The following is a 15,425-nucleotide window of genomic DNA, read 5'->3' as shown; positions in this document are numbered from 1 at the left end:
ACCTGTAAAATAAATCCTAATATAGCTAAAATATAAATTATAATTACATTGTAGCTATTTTAGGATTAATATTTATTTTACAGGCAACTTTGTAATTATTTTAACCAGGTACAATAGCTATTAAATAGTTAAGAACTATTTAATAGTTACCTAGTTAAAATAATTACAAAATTACCTGTAAAATAAATCCTAACCTAAGTTACAATTAAACCTAACACTATACTATCATTAAATTAATTAAATAAAATACCTACAATTACCTACAATTAAACCTAACACTACACTATCAATACATTAATTAAATACAATACCTACAAAAAAATACATTTAAATAAACTAACTAAAGTACAAAAAATAAAAAAGAACTAAGTTACAAAAAATAAAAAAATATCTACAAACATAAGAAAAATATTACAACAATTTTAAACTAATTACACCTATTCTAAGCCCCCTAATAAAACAACAAAGCCCCCCAAAATAAAAAATACCCTACCCTATTCTAAATTACTAAAGTTAAAAGCTCTTTTACCTTACCAGCCCTGAACAGGGCCCTTTGCGGGGCATGCCCCAAGAAGTTCAGCTCTTTTGCCTGTAAAAAAAAACATACAATACCCCCCCCCAACATTACAACCCACCACCCACATACCCCTAATCTAACCCAAACCCCCCTTAAATAAACCTAACACTAAGCCCCTGAAGATCATCCTACCTTGTCTTCACCTCACCAGGTATCACCGATCCGTCCTGGCTCCAAAATCTTCATCCAACCCAAGCGGGGGTTGGCGATCCATCATCCGGTGGCTGAAGAGGTCCAGAAGAGGCTCCAAAGTCTTCATCCTATCCGGGAAGAAGAGGCGATCCAGACCGGCAACCATCTTGATCCAAGCGGCATCTTCTATCTTCATCCGATGACGACCGGCTCCATCCTGAAGACCTCCACCGCGGACCCATCTTCTTCCGGCGACGTCCAACTGAAGAATGACGGTTCCTTTAAGGGACGTCATCCAAGATGGCGTCCCTCGAATTCCGATTGGCTGATAGGATTCTATCAGCCAATCGGAATTAAGGTAGGAATATTCTGATTGGCTGATGGAATCAGCCAATCATAATCAAGTTCAATCCGATTGGCTGATCCAATCAGCCAATCAGATTGAGCTCGCATTCTATTGGCTGTTCCGATCAGCCAATAGAATGCGAGCTCAATCTGATTGGCTGATTGGATCAGCCAATCGGATTGAACTTGATTCTGATTGGCTGATTCCATCAGCCAATCAGAATATTCCTACCTTAATTCCGATTGGCTGATAGAATCCTATCAGCCAATCGGAATTCGAGGGACGCCATCTTGGATGACGTCCCTTAAAGGAACCGTCATTCTTCAGTTGGACGTCGCCGGAAGAAGATGGGTCCGCGGTGGAGGTCTTCAGGATGGAGACGGTCGTCATCGGATGACGATAGAAGATGCCGCTTGGATCAAGATGGTTGCCGGTCCGGATCGCCTCTTCTTCCCGGATAGGATGAAGACTTTGGAGCCTCTTCTGGACCTCTTCAGCCACCGGATGATGGATCGCCAACCCCCGCTTGGGTTGGATGAAGATTTTGGAGCCAGGACGGATCGGTGATACCTGGTGAGGTGAAGACAAGGTAGGATGATCTTCAGGGGCTTAGTGTTAGGTTTATTTAAGGGGGGTTTGGGTTAGATTAGGGGTATGTGGGTGGTGGGTTGTAATGTTGGGGGGGGGTATTGTATGTTTTTTTTTACAGGCAAAAGAGCTGAACTTCTTGGGGCATGCCCCGCAAAGGGCCCTGTTCAGGGCTGGTAAGGTAAAAGAGCTTTTAACTTTAGTAATTTAGAATAGGGTAGGGCATTTTTTATTTTGGGGGGCTTTGTTGTTTTATTAGGGGGCTTAGAGTAGGTGTAATTAGTTTAAAATTGTTGTAATATTTTTCTTATGTTTGTAGATATTTTTTTATTTTTTGTAACTTAGTTCTTTTTTATTTTTTGTACTTTAGTTAGTTTATTTCATTGTAGTTATTTGTAGATATTGTATCTAATTAATGTATTGATAGTGTAGTGTTAGGTTTAATTGTAGGTAATTGTAGGTATTTTATTTAATTAATTTAATGATAATATAGTGTTAGGTTTAATTGTAACTTAGGTTAGGATTTATTTTACAGGTAATTTTGTTATTATTTTAACTAGGTAACTATTAAATAGTTCTTAACTATTTAATAGCTATTGTACCTGGTTAAAATAATCACAAAGTTTCCTGTAAAATAAATATTAATCCTAAAATAGCTATAATATAATTATAATTTATATTGTAGCTATATTAGGATTTATTTTACAGGTAAGTATTTAGCTTTAAATAGGAATAATTTATTTAATAAGAGTTAATTAATTTCGTTAGATTAAAATTATATTTAACTTAGGGGGGTGTTAGGGTTAGACTTAGCTTTAGGGGTTAATACATTTATTAGAATAGCGGTGAGCTCCGGTCGGCAGATTAGGGGTTAATAATTGAAGTTAGGTGTCGGCGATGTAAGGGAGGGCAGATTAGGGGTTAATACTATTTATTATAGGGTTAGTGAGGCGGATTAGGGGTTAATAACTTTATTATAGTAGCGCTCAGGTCCGCTCGGCAGATTAGGGGTTAATTACTGTAGGTAGCTGGATGCGACGTTGTGGGGGCAGGTTAGGGGTTAATAAATATAATATAGGGGTCGGCGGTGTTAGGGGCAGCAGATTAGGGGTACATAAGGATAATGTAAGTAGCGGCGGTTTACGGAGCGGCAGATTAGGGGTTAAAAATAAAATGCAGGTGTCAGCGATAGCGGGGGCGGCAGAATAGGGGTTAATAAGTGTAAGGTTAGGGGTGTTTAGGCTCGGGGTACATGTTAGAGTGTTAAGTGCAGACGTAGGAAGGGTTACCGCATAGCAAACAATGGGGCTGCGTTGGGAGCTGAACGCGGCTTTTTTGCAGGTGTTTGGTTTTTTTTCACCTCAAACTGCCCCATTGTTTCCTATGGGGGAATCGTGCACGAGCACGTTTTTGAGGCTGGCCGCTTGCGTAAGCAACTCTGGTATTGAGAGTTGAAGCTGCGTTAAAAATGCTCTACGCTCCTTTTTTGGAGCCTAACGCAGCCATTCTGTGGACTCTCAATACCAGAGTTATTTTTATGGTGCGGCCAGAAAAAAGCCGGCGTTAGATTTACCGACAAACTCCAAATCTAGCCGTAAGGGAACTGTGTTATCCCTATAAATAAATATGTATATAAATATACACATATTAAAACATAAATATATACATATGTATATATTCATATACATATATATTTAAATCTGATGCTCATCGCTGCTCGACTTACCACCTTTGCTGCGCTAATTCTCAAGACATGTCTCACGACATGAGAACTAGACTCCCATTGGAGCCTATGGAAGCGCATGCTTGTGAGCGCAATGCTTCCGTGCAATGCGAACGCGTGGTCGTATTCACACTGCACCACACTTGAAATGCAAGCACACATTTGCATGCGCTGATATTACTAAGTGGAGCACAAATATCGATTTTGCCGATAACTTCAAACTATGGACAAGAAAATCCTTTTTGGGGTCTCATGCAATATTATCATGCTGTAGGGGGTAACGAAGGCCTTTTAAATAGTGCTGTAAACCCCAAAATAGAATCAATGCTAAGAGGTAATTGTCATTGGTATGGCAATCAGCTGGCAGCGGGCAAACACAGGACCACCAATCCAACACAGGATTGTTGGTTTTAAAAATGGGGTCACTCTCAAGTTTGTTTATGTGTTGTAGGGTGCAAAATAGGAGAAACCGCACCTTCTGATATTGTTCTACATGCTTATGGTTCTATCAGGTGATCACTGTTAAAACAGTGGTTAGCAGATAGTCACCTGGGAATGTGCCCCTCCTTTAAAAGAGCAGCCTCTCCAGATATGGGGCAAGGCTAGACTTGTGAAGACTGTGCACTCCCTGTTCTCAGAAATGCGAGCCCACAATTTATTCAGATATAAATAACAGTAAAAAGGTGCTTAATAAATAATGAAGTACTGATAATTAAACATTCTATATCTCAAAGTTTTTCATGTAATTTTAACCCTAAACCTAGCCTAACTGCAAAACTAATGCAAACTGTAGCCATACTCCTAACCCTAGCCCTAACTGTACCCTAGTTTTAACAATAACCCTAGCCCTAACTGTACCCTAGTCTTAATAATAACCCTAGCCCTAACTATTCCATAATCATAACCACAACCCTAGCCCTAATTGTACCCTAGTCTTAATAATAACCCTAGCCCTTACTGTAACCCTAGTCTTAACAATAACCCTAGCCCTAACTGTACCCTAGTCTTAACAATAAACCTAGCCCTAACTGTAACCCTAGTCTTAACCACAGCCCTAGCCCTAACTGTACCCTAGTCTTAATAATAACCCTAGCCCTTACTGTAACCCTAGTATTAACAATAACCCTAGCCCTAACTGTACCCTAGTCTTAACAATAAGCCTAGCCCTAACTGTAACCCTAGTCTTAACCACAGCCCTAGCCCTAACTGTACCCTAGTCTTAATAATAACCCTAGCCCTAACTGTACCCTAGCCTTAAACACAAATTTAGCCCTAACTGTAACCCTAGTCTTAACCACAACCCTAGCCTTAAATGTAACCCTAGTCTTAATAATAGCCCTAGCCATAACTGTAACCCTAGTCGTAACCACAACCCTAGCCCTAAATGTAGCCCTAGTCTTAACCACAACCCTAGTCCTAACTGTAACCCTAGTCTTAACCACAACCCTAGTCCTAACTGTATCTTAGTCTTAACCACAACCCTAGTCCTAACTGTAACCCTAGTCTTAACCACAACCCTAGTCCTAACTGTACCCTAGTTTTAACAATAACCCTAGCCCTAACTGTACCCTAGTCTTAATAATTACCCTAGCCCTAACTATTTTATAGTCTTAACCACAACCCTAGCCTTAACTGTACCCTAGTCTTAATAATAAACCTAGCCCTAACTGTAACCCTAGTCTTAACCACAACCCTAGCCCTAAATGTAGCCCTAGTCTTAACCACAACCCTAGTCCTAACTGTAACCCTAGTCTTAACCACAACCCTAGTCCTAACTGTACCCTAGTCTTAACCACAACCCTAGTCCTAACTGTAACCCTAGTCTTAACCACAACCTTAGTCCTAACTGTACCCTAGTCTTGACCACAGCCCTAGTCCTAACTGTACCCTAACCTTGACCAAAACCCTAGTCCTAACTGTAACCCTAGTCTTAACCACAACCCTAGTCCTAACTGTACCCTAGTCTTGACCACAGCCCTAGTCCTAACTGTACCCTAACCTTGACCAAAACCCTAGCCCTAAATGTAACCCTAGTCTTAACCACAACCCTAGTCCTAACTATACCCTAGTCTTAACCACAACCCTAGTCCTAACTGTACCCTAGTCTTGACCACAACCCTAGCCCTAAATGTAACCCTAGTCTTAATAATAACCCAAGCCCTAACTGTACCCTAACCTTGACCACAACCCTAGCCCTAAATGTAACCCTAGTCTTTATAATAACCCTAGCCCTAACGGTACCCTAACCTTGACCACAACCCTATCCCTAATTGTAACCCTAGTCTTAACAACAACCCTAGCCAGAACTGTATGCTAGTCTTAACTACAACCCTAGCCCTAACTGTAACCCTAGCCTTAACCAAAACCCTAGCCCTAACTGTAACCCTAATCTTAACAATAACCCTAGCCCTAACTGTATCCTAGTCTTAATTAAAGGGACATAAAACCTACATTTGTTTCTTTCATGATTCAGATAGAGAATACAATTTTAATCAACTTTCTAATTTACTTCTATTATCTAATTTGTTTCATTCTCTTGGTATCATTTGTTGAAGGAGCAGCAATGCACTAATGATTTCTAGGTGAACTTATGGGGAAGCCAATCAAATTCGATATATATATATGCAGCCACCAATCAACAGCTAGAACCTAGGTTCTCTGCTGCTCCTGAGCTTGCCTAGATAAACCTTTCAGCAAAGGATAACAAGAGAAGGAAGCAAATTAAATAATAGAAGTAAATTGGAAAGTTGTTTAAAATTGTATGTTCTATCTGAATCATGAAAGAAACATTTTGGTTTCATGTCCCTTTAACAATAACCATAGCCCTAACTGTAACCTATTATTAATAGCAACCCTAGCCCTAACTGTAACCCTAGTCTTAACCACAAACCTAGCTCTAACTGCACCCTAGTCTTGACCATAACCCTAGCACAAAATGTAACCCTATCCTTAAGCACAACCCTAGCCCTAACTGTAACCCTAATCTTAACAATACCCCTAGCCCTAACTGTATCCTAGTCTTAACAATAACCCTAGCCCTAAATGTAACCCTATACTTAACCGCAACCCAAGCCCTAAATGTAAGACTATCCTTAACCACAACCCGAGCCCTAGCTGTAACCCTAATTTTAACAATAACCCTAGCCCTTATTGTACCCTTGTCTTAACAATAACCATAACCCTAAATGTACCCAAGTCTTAAACACAAACCTAGCCCTAACTGTACCCTAGTCTTAACCACAACCCTAGCCCTAAATGTAGCCTAGTCTTAACCACAACCCTAGCCCTAACTGTAACCCTAGGCTTAAAGGGACAGTCAAGTATAAATTAAACTTTCATTATTGAGATAGGACTTTTAATTTTAATCAACTTTCCAATTTACTTTTATCATCAAATTTGCTTTTTTCTCTTGGTATTCTTAGTTTAAACTAAACATAGGTAGGCTCATATGCTAATTTCTAAGCCTTTGAGGGCTGCCTCTTATCACATGCTTTTTAAATCTCTTTTCAACACAAAGAGACAGAAAGTACACGTGGGCTATATAGATAACACTGTGTTCAGGCACATAAAGTTATTTAAGATCTAGCACAATACAATGCTAAATTTAAGACAATAGATAATAAACAGTCACAGTCATGTGATCAGGGGGCTGGAAGAAGGTTCCTAGATACAAGGTAATCACAAAGGTAAAAAGTATATTAATATAACTGTGTTGGTAATGCAAAACTGGGGAATGAGTAATAAAGAGATTATCTATCTTTTAAAACAATAACAATTCTATGGTTGACTGTCACTTTAACCACAACCCTAGTCCTAACTGTACCCTAGTCTTGACCACAACCCTAGCCCTAAATGTAGCCTAGTCTTAACAATAACCCTAGCCCTAACTGTACCCTAGTTTTAACAATAACCCTAGCCCTAGATGTACCCTAGTCTTAACAATAACCCTAGCCCTAAATGTAACCCTAGTATTAATAATAACCCTAGCCCTAACTGTGACCCTTTGCCCTTACGTTAATCACAATCCTAACAAACTGTAACCCTTGTCTTAACCACAACCCTAGCTACAAGTGGAACCTAAACCCCAGTGGTTATTCCAGTAATTATGTTTTGAGGGTGCAAATGCTCACCCTCTCTGAGCCAGGGAGGCATGTGTGTGCATGTGCAGGTATTTTGTAGGCAGAGTCATGGATGTTCAGTGGAAAGATTTTGGCGAGGCGGTTCAGGGGGAATGGCTAAGTATAACTGTATAGATTGGGTGCTTTTTTATATCCCCGAATGTAGCACTAGACCTAAATGGATGTTCTATTAAAAAAGAAAAAAAAAAGAAAAACAAATTCTATCTATCTATTTTTCTATCTATCTATCATCTATCTATAAAGTATATATATATATATATATATATATATATATATATATATATATATATTGCTTAAGTTTAATAGAGCAGTTTAATTTTCAATGAAATATCTTTTACTACCCTGTAACCTGCACCGCGGCCATTTAAATTGGTTGATTCTCACCAACAGCTGAGAGACCATGCTATTTTTTAATATCTTACTAGTGATGCATCAAGATATAGCTCCTTGGAGGCAAAGCAAGGTAAGCGATTGCTGGGACAGCAAGTTGTCTCTGTGATCACATGCCTGTCACTATATGCAATGGAAATACAGTTTTATTGTACTTGATGTACATCTCTAATATTATAATATTAATATTATATTAATAATACCAGCTGAATTAAAAAAAAAGATATATTCCATAGTCTTTCATATATTTAGAAGTAATGGCAAGTTTTGAAGGTTCCTGAGAGAGGGCAGGTGATATATGAGGGCCGAAGGGACAGGGTGGGTGATCTGTAAGGAAATGGTTAAATAAAAAGTGTAAAAAACCTCTAGGCAAATAGTGTGGGGTGTCTAATTTCTACAAATATATCCTTTTGTGTAGTGGTTTTAGATTTGGTGACTATTAAACATAGAATACAAACAAAGCAAATTTTGCAAACTTTTAGCTTTAAACCTAGACATACAGAGTACTCATAAAATCAGGACAAAATAATTAATCTATTTCAAAGGGACAGTCTACACCTTAATCATCTTAAAGTCTTGACTTAGATTGAGCTGCAAATAGCCTCCTGCACCCCTTTCTATATCATGCAGCAAGAACAGTAAAAAAAGTTATTTTAAAAAGAATATTGTTTCTGACCACTTTGCAATGGCCGCCATACTCCACCCACTGATGACATCACGATCCAAGCTACATATGGCGTCCAATCACAAAAGTCTCACTAGTTGCATTCAGCAGACTGTCATTGCTATTCAGCAGTGTGCCCAGATGCAGCTCAGATTGTGATGTCATCGGTGGGCGGCGTTTGGCAGCCATTTCAAAGTATCCAGAGACAATATTCTTTTTAAAATAACTTTTTTACCGTTCCTGCTGCATGATATAGAAAGGGGTGCATAATTCATAATTATTTTTATTTTATGTACCCATATAAGGTATAATAAGATAGCCTTGTGTGTCTGTTAAAAATGGTATATAATATGTATAATTGGTATATAATATGTATTAGTTCATTTAAAAAGAGGGCAGATAATTATGGTGAAGCCAATACAGATAAAAAATGCCAAAGTTGCCACTGTTACTAAAACATGTAAACTGGGAAAACCTTTGCCTGTAAGGGGTTAGAATTGGAATGCACGATGGAGCCAGCTCTCATAATTAAACTAGCAGAGAGAGAATAAAAAAGTAGTTGCACAGCCTTTGCATTGAGGGCCAGATGATCTTGAGGGCCACATATGGCCCCAGGGCCTGTACTTTGACACCACTGCTTTAAAGCAATGACAACCTTCTGTAGTTCTAGTTTACATGAGTTTTCCATTTTTTTCCATAATAAAATCCAGATGCTAAAGAAAAGTGGACACTTAGTGGTCAATGTGAAGCTAAACGGAAGAAAATTCCACTAAGCCACATTGTTATGTGGTTAAATATAAAATGTACAGTTTGGTTACTGGGATTTCAAGCATCTTCTTTGAGTAAGATAAATAGAAATGGCTACTACGCATATTTGGAAATGTTTTATATCTGCCGATTTAATATGATGGAGAGAAAGAAATAGAATGATTCACTGAAAATTTCTTCTGCATTTTCATTTTCAGTAATTTAACATCAAAAACAACTTATTCAAATAGCTAATAAGTAATGTGTTTGAAGTAAAATATTGTATAAAACAAAAAAATGTATATGTTGAATTAAAATAAGGCAAGCGGTATCTCATTTAAAGGGGCATGAAATTCAAATATTTTACAAGAGTCAGATAGAATATACAATTTAAAGCAACAAAAACAACTGTCCAATTTACTTCTATTATCAAACTGACTTTGTTCTTTTTTTATCCTTTGTTGGAAAGCAGGTAAGTAGACTCAGGAGTTTGCACATTTATGGAGCTATATAGCAGCAGTTTTGCAAGAATGATTTTAACTATGTTATAAACTCTTGAGCACTACATGGCAGCAGTGAAAATAATGCCATATAGGGATAGATTTATTAAAGCTGAGGCGTACAGGGGCGCGTATACGCGCCCCTGTACGCCTCAGCTCGCCTGTGGCGGGGCGAAATTACCCGCAGGTATTCGCCATTGCACACGAGCACAATTTTGCGCTCGCGTGCAATCCCGCGTGATTGGCTGTGCGCGGGCAGGAGCTGTCAATCTCCTCGGTCTGACTAGACCGAGGAGATTGAATTTCGCCACATTAGAGGTGGCGAAGAGGTTAGGGAAGTGGCGGTCTGGTGACCGCTGCTTGATAAATGACGGCGAGCAAGTTCTTGTGAGAACTTGCTGCCATAGGGCTTTAATAAATCTAGCCCATAGTGCTCCAACAATCTGCAGAACACTTCAACTAAGACTTTATAATATGAACCTGCAAAACACACAATTAATATACACTAAACATATGGTGAGATTGCATTTATTAACATATTATATCACAAAGTGCAAATGTGACAACAATAGGTTGACAATGGCAGCCAGGGGTTCTCATTCATTGCATTTACAATTTTAAAGCGTAAAAAGGTTGGTCCCCAAAATAGCAAATTAAAAAGACGCATATCAAAAATAATATTTTTTCATTCAATATTTCTTTATTTAGTGACATATTCTTTGTAAATGTTCCATTTGGTTTTTGTGATATTGAGCTTTATGAATGGAATGTTAAAGGGACATGAAACCCAAAAATATTCTTTCATGGTTCAGATAGATCATAACATTTTAAACAACTTCCCTTTTTACTTCTTTTATCAAATTTGCTCCATTCTCTATCTAAATCATGAAAGAACATTTTTGGGGTTTCATGCCCCTTTAACACTAAGGCAGATAAATGTTATCATTGGATTTGCACTAACATATATTATAATACACATAGATCCATTAATCCAAGACCTAAGGTGGCAAATCTGCAATATATAAATATATCTTCTGACTCTTGTTATGTTAGAGTTGGTGTTTTATGTTTCTATAGTGCATAATTAAAGAGCATCAGGAGAAGAGAAATAAAAAGAGGCTGATATCAAGTGGCCACATACAAAATATTGATGCCCCCACCCGAATATTAATATTGTATAATGTAGAATTGTCTACCAGAGGACTCTCTCTTTGGATTTTCAGGTTACTACAATGTTTATTTCCTGGCTTGCATGATCAGCTATTTGTCAAATTGCTTTGAGAAGTTTGGTTCCCATTTGTATCTTCATTTAAGCATCTCAGGTCCAGGTATTGGCTGATAAGTGTATTCCTCAGTTATATCACATGTGTCTTGATAAATAAAGCTGCACAATATCACTGACATGACAATATTTACTTCAGCCTGTGATGTAGCTGGAAACAATTAGGCATTAATGCAACCATGACATGAGTTTTGTATTACTACTGCCTTGTCATCTGTAATATGTCACATTTAATCTTCCATCCAGAATGGTCCTGTGACATCTAAGCTTTAGTGTGTGCTGCTGGAATTACGAATCAGGATCATTTAAAGCAGAAATGAGCTAACAGACCATTAACTTTACACCTCAACATGATTGATCACAGAAGCAAATAGTGCATCACATTGTTTCCCGTCTGTGCTTTGTGCTATTACAGGATTTGTTCATTTCTAGATCATAAAAATGCTGTCACTGTAAGGCAAACAAACAGCACCGTGGTTCATTTTCTTTTATAATTCTTCATACTGGATCCTCTTTGGATCAGTATTGCTAGAACTAAAAAATTTGCAGATTCAAATTTGTACATGAAGTAGCTTCATATTAGTTTGCTTGTTTCAGGTAATTACCACTTGGCAAAAGACGACTCTAGCCCCACCTATCACTTCACCAGGACTAATGCTAAGAATATTTTCTTGATAGACTTCATTCTATCTTATGCACTAAATTAACCTTGCTATTACATTAATGGGATAGTCTAGTCAAAATTAAACTTTCACGATTCAGACAGAGCATGCAATTTTAAGCAACTTTCCTATTTACTCCTATTATCAAATTTTCTTTGTTCTCTTGGTATCTTAAATCTTTATTTGAAAAAGCAAGAATCTAAGCTTAGGAGCTGGCCCATTTTTGGTTCAGCGCCTGGTTAGCGCTTGGTGATTGGTGTCTAAATGTAGGGACTCAGTTCTCTAAGCCAGTGTTTTTCAACCAGTCTGCCGTGGCACACTAGTGTGCCGTGAGAGATCCTCAGGTGTGCCACGGCAGACTGACAACAGTGTGACATATTTTTTAAACTTTGCTTGTTTTTTACTCCCAGTGCAGGGGTAGTTTGTAGGAGGCATGGCATAACAGCACAATGCATACAGTATGTGTGTGTTTGTGTGTATGTGTATATATATATGCTGTATTAGGCTACAATGTGTGATTTTTTTTTAATTTTGGGATGGTGGTGTGCCACAGGATTTTTTAATGTAAAAAAGTGTGCCACGGCAAAAAAAAGGTTAAAAATCACTGCTCTAAGCTAAGGATGTTGTAAGCTACTGATTGCACTCTACTTGTAATCTTCAATTTTGACTATAATGCACCTTTATTTGGTTAGCAATTTCACATTTTCAGTTATCAATCAAGGTTCATTTATACAATAAGCATCATCCAAGTAACATACCTCTGAGTATTCTTTAAATGACAGGGACACTTCTTGTCACATTTAAGCCCATAGACCCCTTCGGCACATAGTCTGGTTTCGCAGTGCTCTCCTGTATAGCCGGGTTCACATAGACAAGCTCCGCTGATATGATAGCATTTACCACCATTAAGACAACGGCAGGTCTGTGCACAGTTCATTCCATATGACCCAAATGGGCATTCTTCCTGACATCTGTAAAAAAAAAAAAAAAAAAACAACAAATAAAACCCTCATTTATTTACAATTATCCTAACTACTTGTTATATTATGCATCATAAATCTCACTTTAAGCTCTACATTGTATAAGGGGAGAGATCTGTTGTAAAAACATAAAATAAAGTATATTGCTTTCTAGAGTACCAAAACATACCCAATGCTATCATATGGGATATGTAGTGCCAGATTACGAGTGGAGTGCAAAATTGTGCTTTCGCAATTATAATATTTGCGCGCCACTCAGTAATACCAGTGCACGCAAATGGGCACTGGTATTACAATTAAAGCGCAAGCGAGGTCGCATTGCATGGAAACTTTGTGCTCACGAAAGCGCGCTTCCATAGGCTTAAATATATATGTATAAAAGCATACACATACAGTATATATTTACAGGGAACACACAGTCCCCATAGAACGCAATTTAAAGGCTATTTTCAGTGCCGTTTCATTTTTCTAACATACCCACACCCGCTCACTTTAAGCCCTAAAAACTGCTTTGTGCAGGGGTTTTTTATTTTAAAAAAGCTAAAAAAATGTAATAAAAAAAGTATACTACACTTAAATTTGGGAGCAATTCGGGCACATTTTGAAAATTAACCAGAGATCTTATCTCTGTTTAATTTTTTGAGCACTATTTGCTACCCCGAGCTTGCGGTAGCAATCCCCAGTCACTTGTAGTGGCTGGTTATTTATCGTGCATCCGACTTTGCCTGTTTACGGACGCACGATAAATTAGCACTTCACTTGTAATCTAGCCCTTAATATAAAAAGAAGGGACAGATCATTCTTTCTTTCTTTTTGGTGATGTGTTTGCTAACAACTTTAGCTTGATAAGGACAAAACAACAAGCAACTATACTCTGAGAATGATTAAAAAGGATAACAGAGGTTCGAAGAGACTATTATACAGACCAGTGAGTCTTAGAGCTTCTCATCTGGCAAAGGCAATATAAAGATGTCAAGTGTGCAGTCAGTAGCCACAAAAGAGGTCATTTAAACATCACAAAGGGTTGTGGTCAGGCAAACAATCTGGTAATAGCATTTTTATATAATTTGTCATCATCATTATCCAATCATTTTTTAGTAGCCACAGCAATACCATTTTTATGATACATTAAAGGCTAGTTAGGAAGTGTGGCTTTTGTATTTTGATGTCTGAGTTTGGCTCTGCTAGAAAGTCTTACTTAAGCACTTTCAGCAGTAGCTCAGCATGGAACCCAAAGGTCTGTGCTTATCTCCTTTTATTAGTACAGTATATAACACTGCTGTGGCTCGTTGTGAAGTAAGTGTGCCACAGAGTAAACTTATCTACAGATATTCCTCATTATAATTATGCAAAAGCTGCTTATGAATAAATCCTGTAGCTTAGAAGCACCGCAGTTTGCCAGCTGTCATGGGCAACTTGAGGTTGCAGACGTTTATGCATATTTGCACTTCTAATTGATGATCCACAAACTTTTAAGGCTCTGAGTCTTTCTCAAGAGTATTTGTTTTGTTTCAACCACAAAAGAAGAATAATGTGAAAACCAACAAACGTTGGACCCACCCAAAGCCTGAAATAAAAACTCTTAAATCATTTTCCGCTGCTGCTAAGGTTAGTAAGATATCATCAAAGGGACTCTAAAGTAAAAATTAAAGGGATATGAAATACAAAAATGTATTTTGCGATTCAGACAGAGCATACCATTTTTAAAAAGTTTCCAATTTACTTTTATTATTACATTTCCTTCGTTCTCATGATTTTCTGCATTGAAGAGATACCCAGGTAGGAATCTGGAGCACTACATGGCAGGAAATAGTGCTAACATTCTTGCAAAACTGCTGCGTTATAGTGCCACAGGAATGAGCCGGCTCCTAAGCATACATTCATGCTTTTCAACAAAAGATAACAAGAGACTGAACAAAAGTTAATAATAGAAGTAAACTAGAAAGTTTTTTTAAATGGCATGCTCTATCGGAATCATGAAAGAAAAAAATGGGGGTATGTTATCCTTTTAAAGCTTTATGATTCAGATAGAGCATACAATTTAAAGAAAAAATCTTTCAAACTGTGCACATTCTTTTTATATGCACATTTTCTGAGGCTCTCGCTCCTTTTGAGCATGTGCAAAGTGCACAGTATATACATATATGCATTTTGTGATTGGCTTATGGCTGTCAAATAATAAAGGGGAGGAACATTTGGATTAACTTTGAAAATTCTGCTCATTTCAAATTCAAAGTAAGTGCTATTGCATTGTCTTTTTATTGTGTATTTGCCAGTTATTAAATTCTAATGTGTTTAAGTTTATATGTCACTTTGCACTTATTGTAGCCTAATCACATTTTATTACAAAAATCATTTGTTTGTGAGCTATGCTGCATAAATATTTTTGCTAATTAGCATGCCAACGGTAGCTATAGCGTATTTCTACACAATGCATATTAGAGCCCTCCAAGACAGTACTGATGTAAATATTTACTTTCCCTCACCGTTCTCCGTTGTATCCAGGACTGCAATGACATTGACCAGTGGCAGAGTCACAAGTTCCACCATTGTGACACTGGCACTCCTGCGTACAATTCTTCCCATAGCGACCCTCAGGGCAAGGCTGGCCACACACTGTGCCCTAAATTAAAACAGAATATGAGCATTATGCTTGAGAAGATGAGCAGAATCCTGTAACTCTGCTAATTAAAAT

The 15,425-nt window shown here is 37.8% G+C and overlaps 1 protein-coding gene across 1 annotated transcript in view; it reads right to left on the bottom strand.

The window, feature by feature from the left end:
• MEGF10 (multiple EGF like domains 10) overlaps positions 1–15,425 on the bottom strand; it is a 195,956-nt gene that overhangs the window by 58,980 nt on the left and 121,551 nt on the right. The window contains 2 exon segments of the mRNA XM_053701632.1: positions 12,509–12,721; positions 15,217–15,353. Coding sequence (XP_053557607.1) covers positions 12,509–12,721; positions 15,217–15,353 — 350 coding nt within the window.

The sequence above is a fragment of the Bombina bombina genome, chromosome 2, assembly GCF_027579735.1.
Source record: "Bombina bombina isolate aBomBom1 chromosome 2, aBomBom1.pri, whole genome shotgun sequence".
Lineage (NCBI taxonomy): Eukaryota > Metazoa > Chordata > Amphibia > Anura > Bombinatoridae > Bombina > Bombina bombina.
The sequence above is the reverse complement of the archived record's forward strand: the minus strand, read 5'-3'. Positions and strand labels throughout refer to the sequence as shown.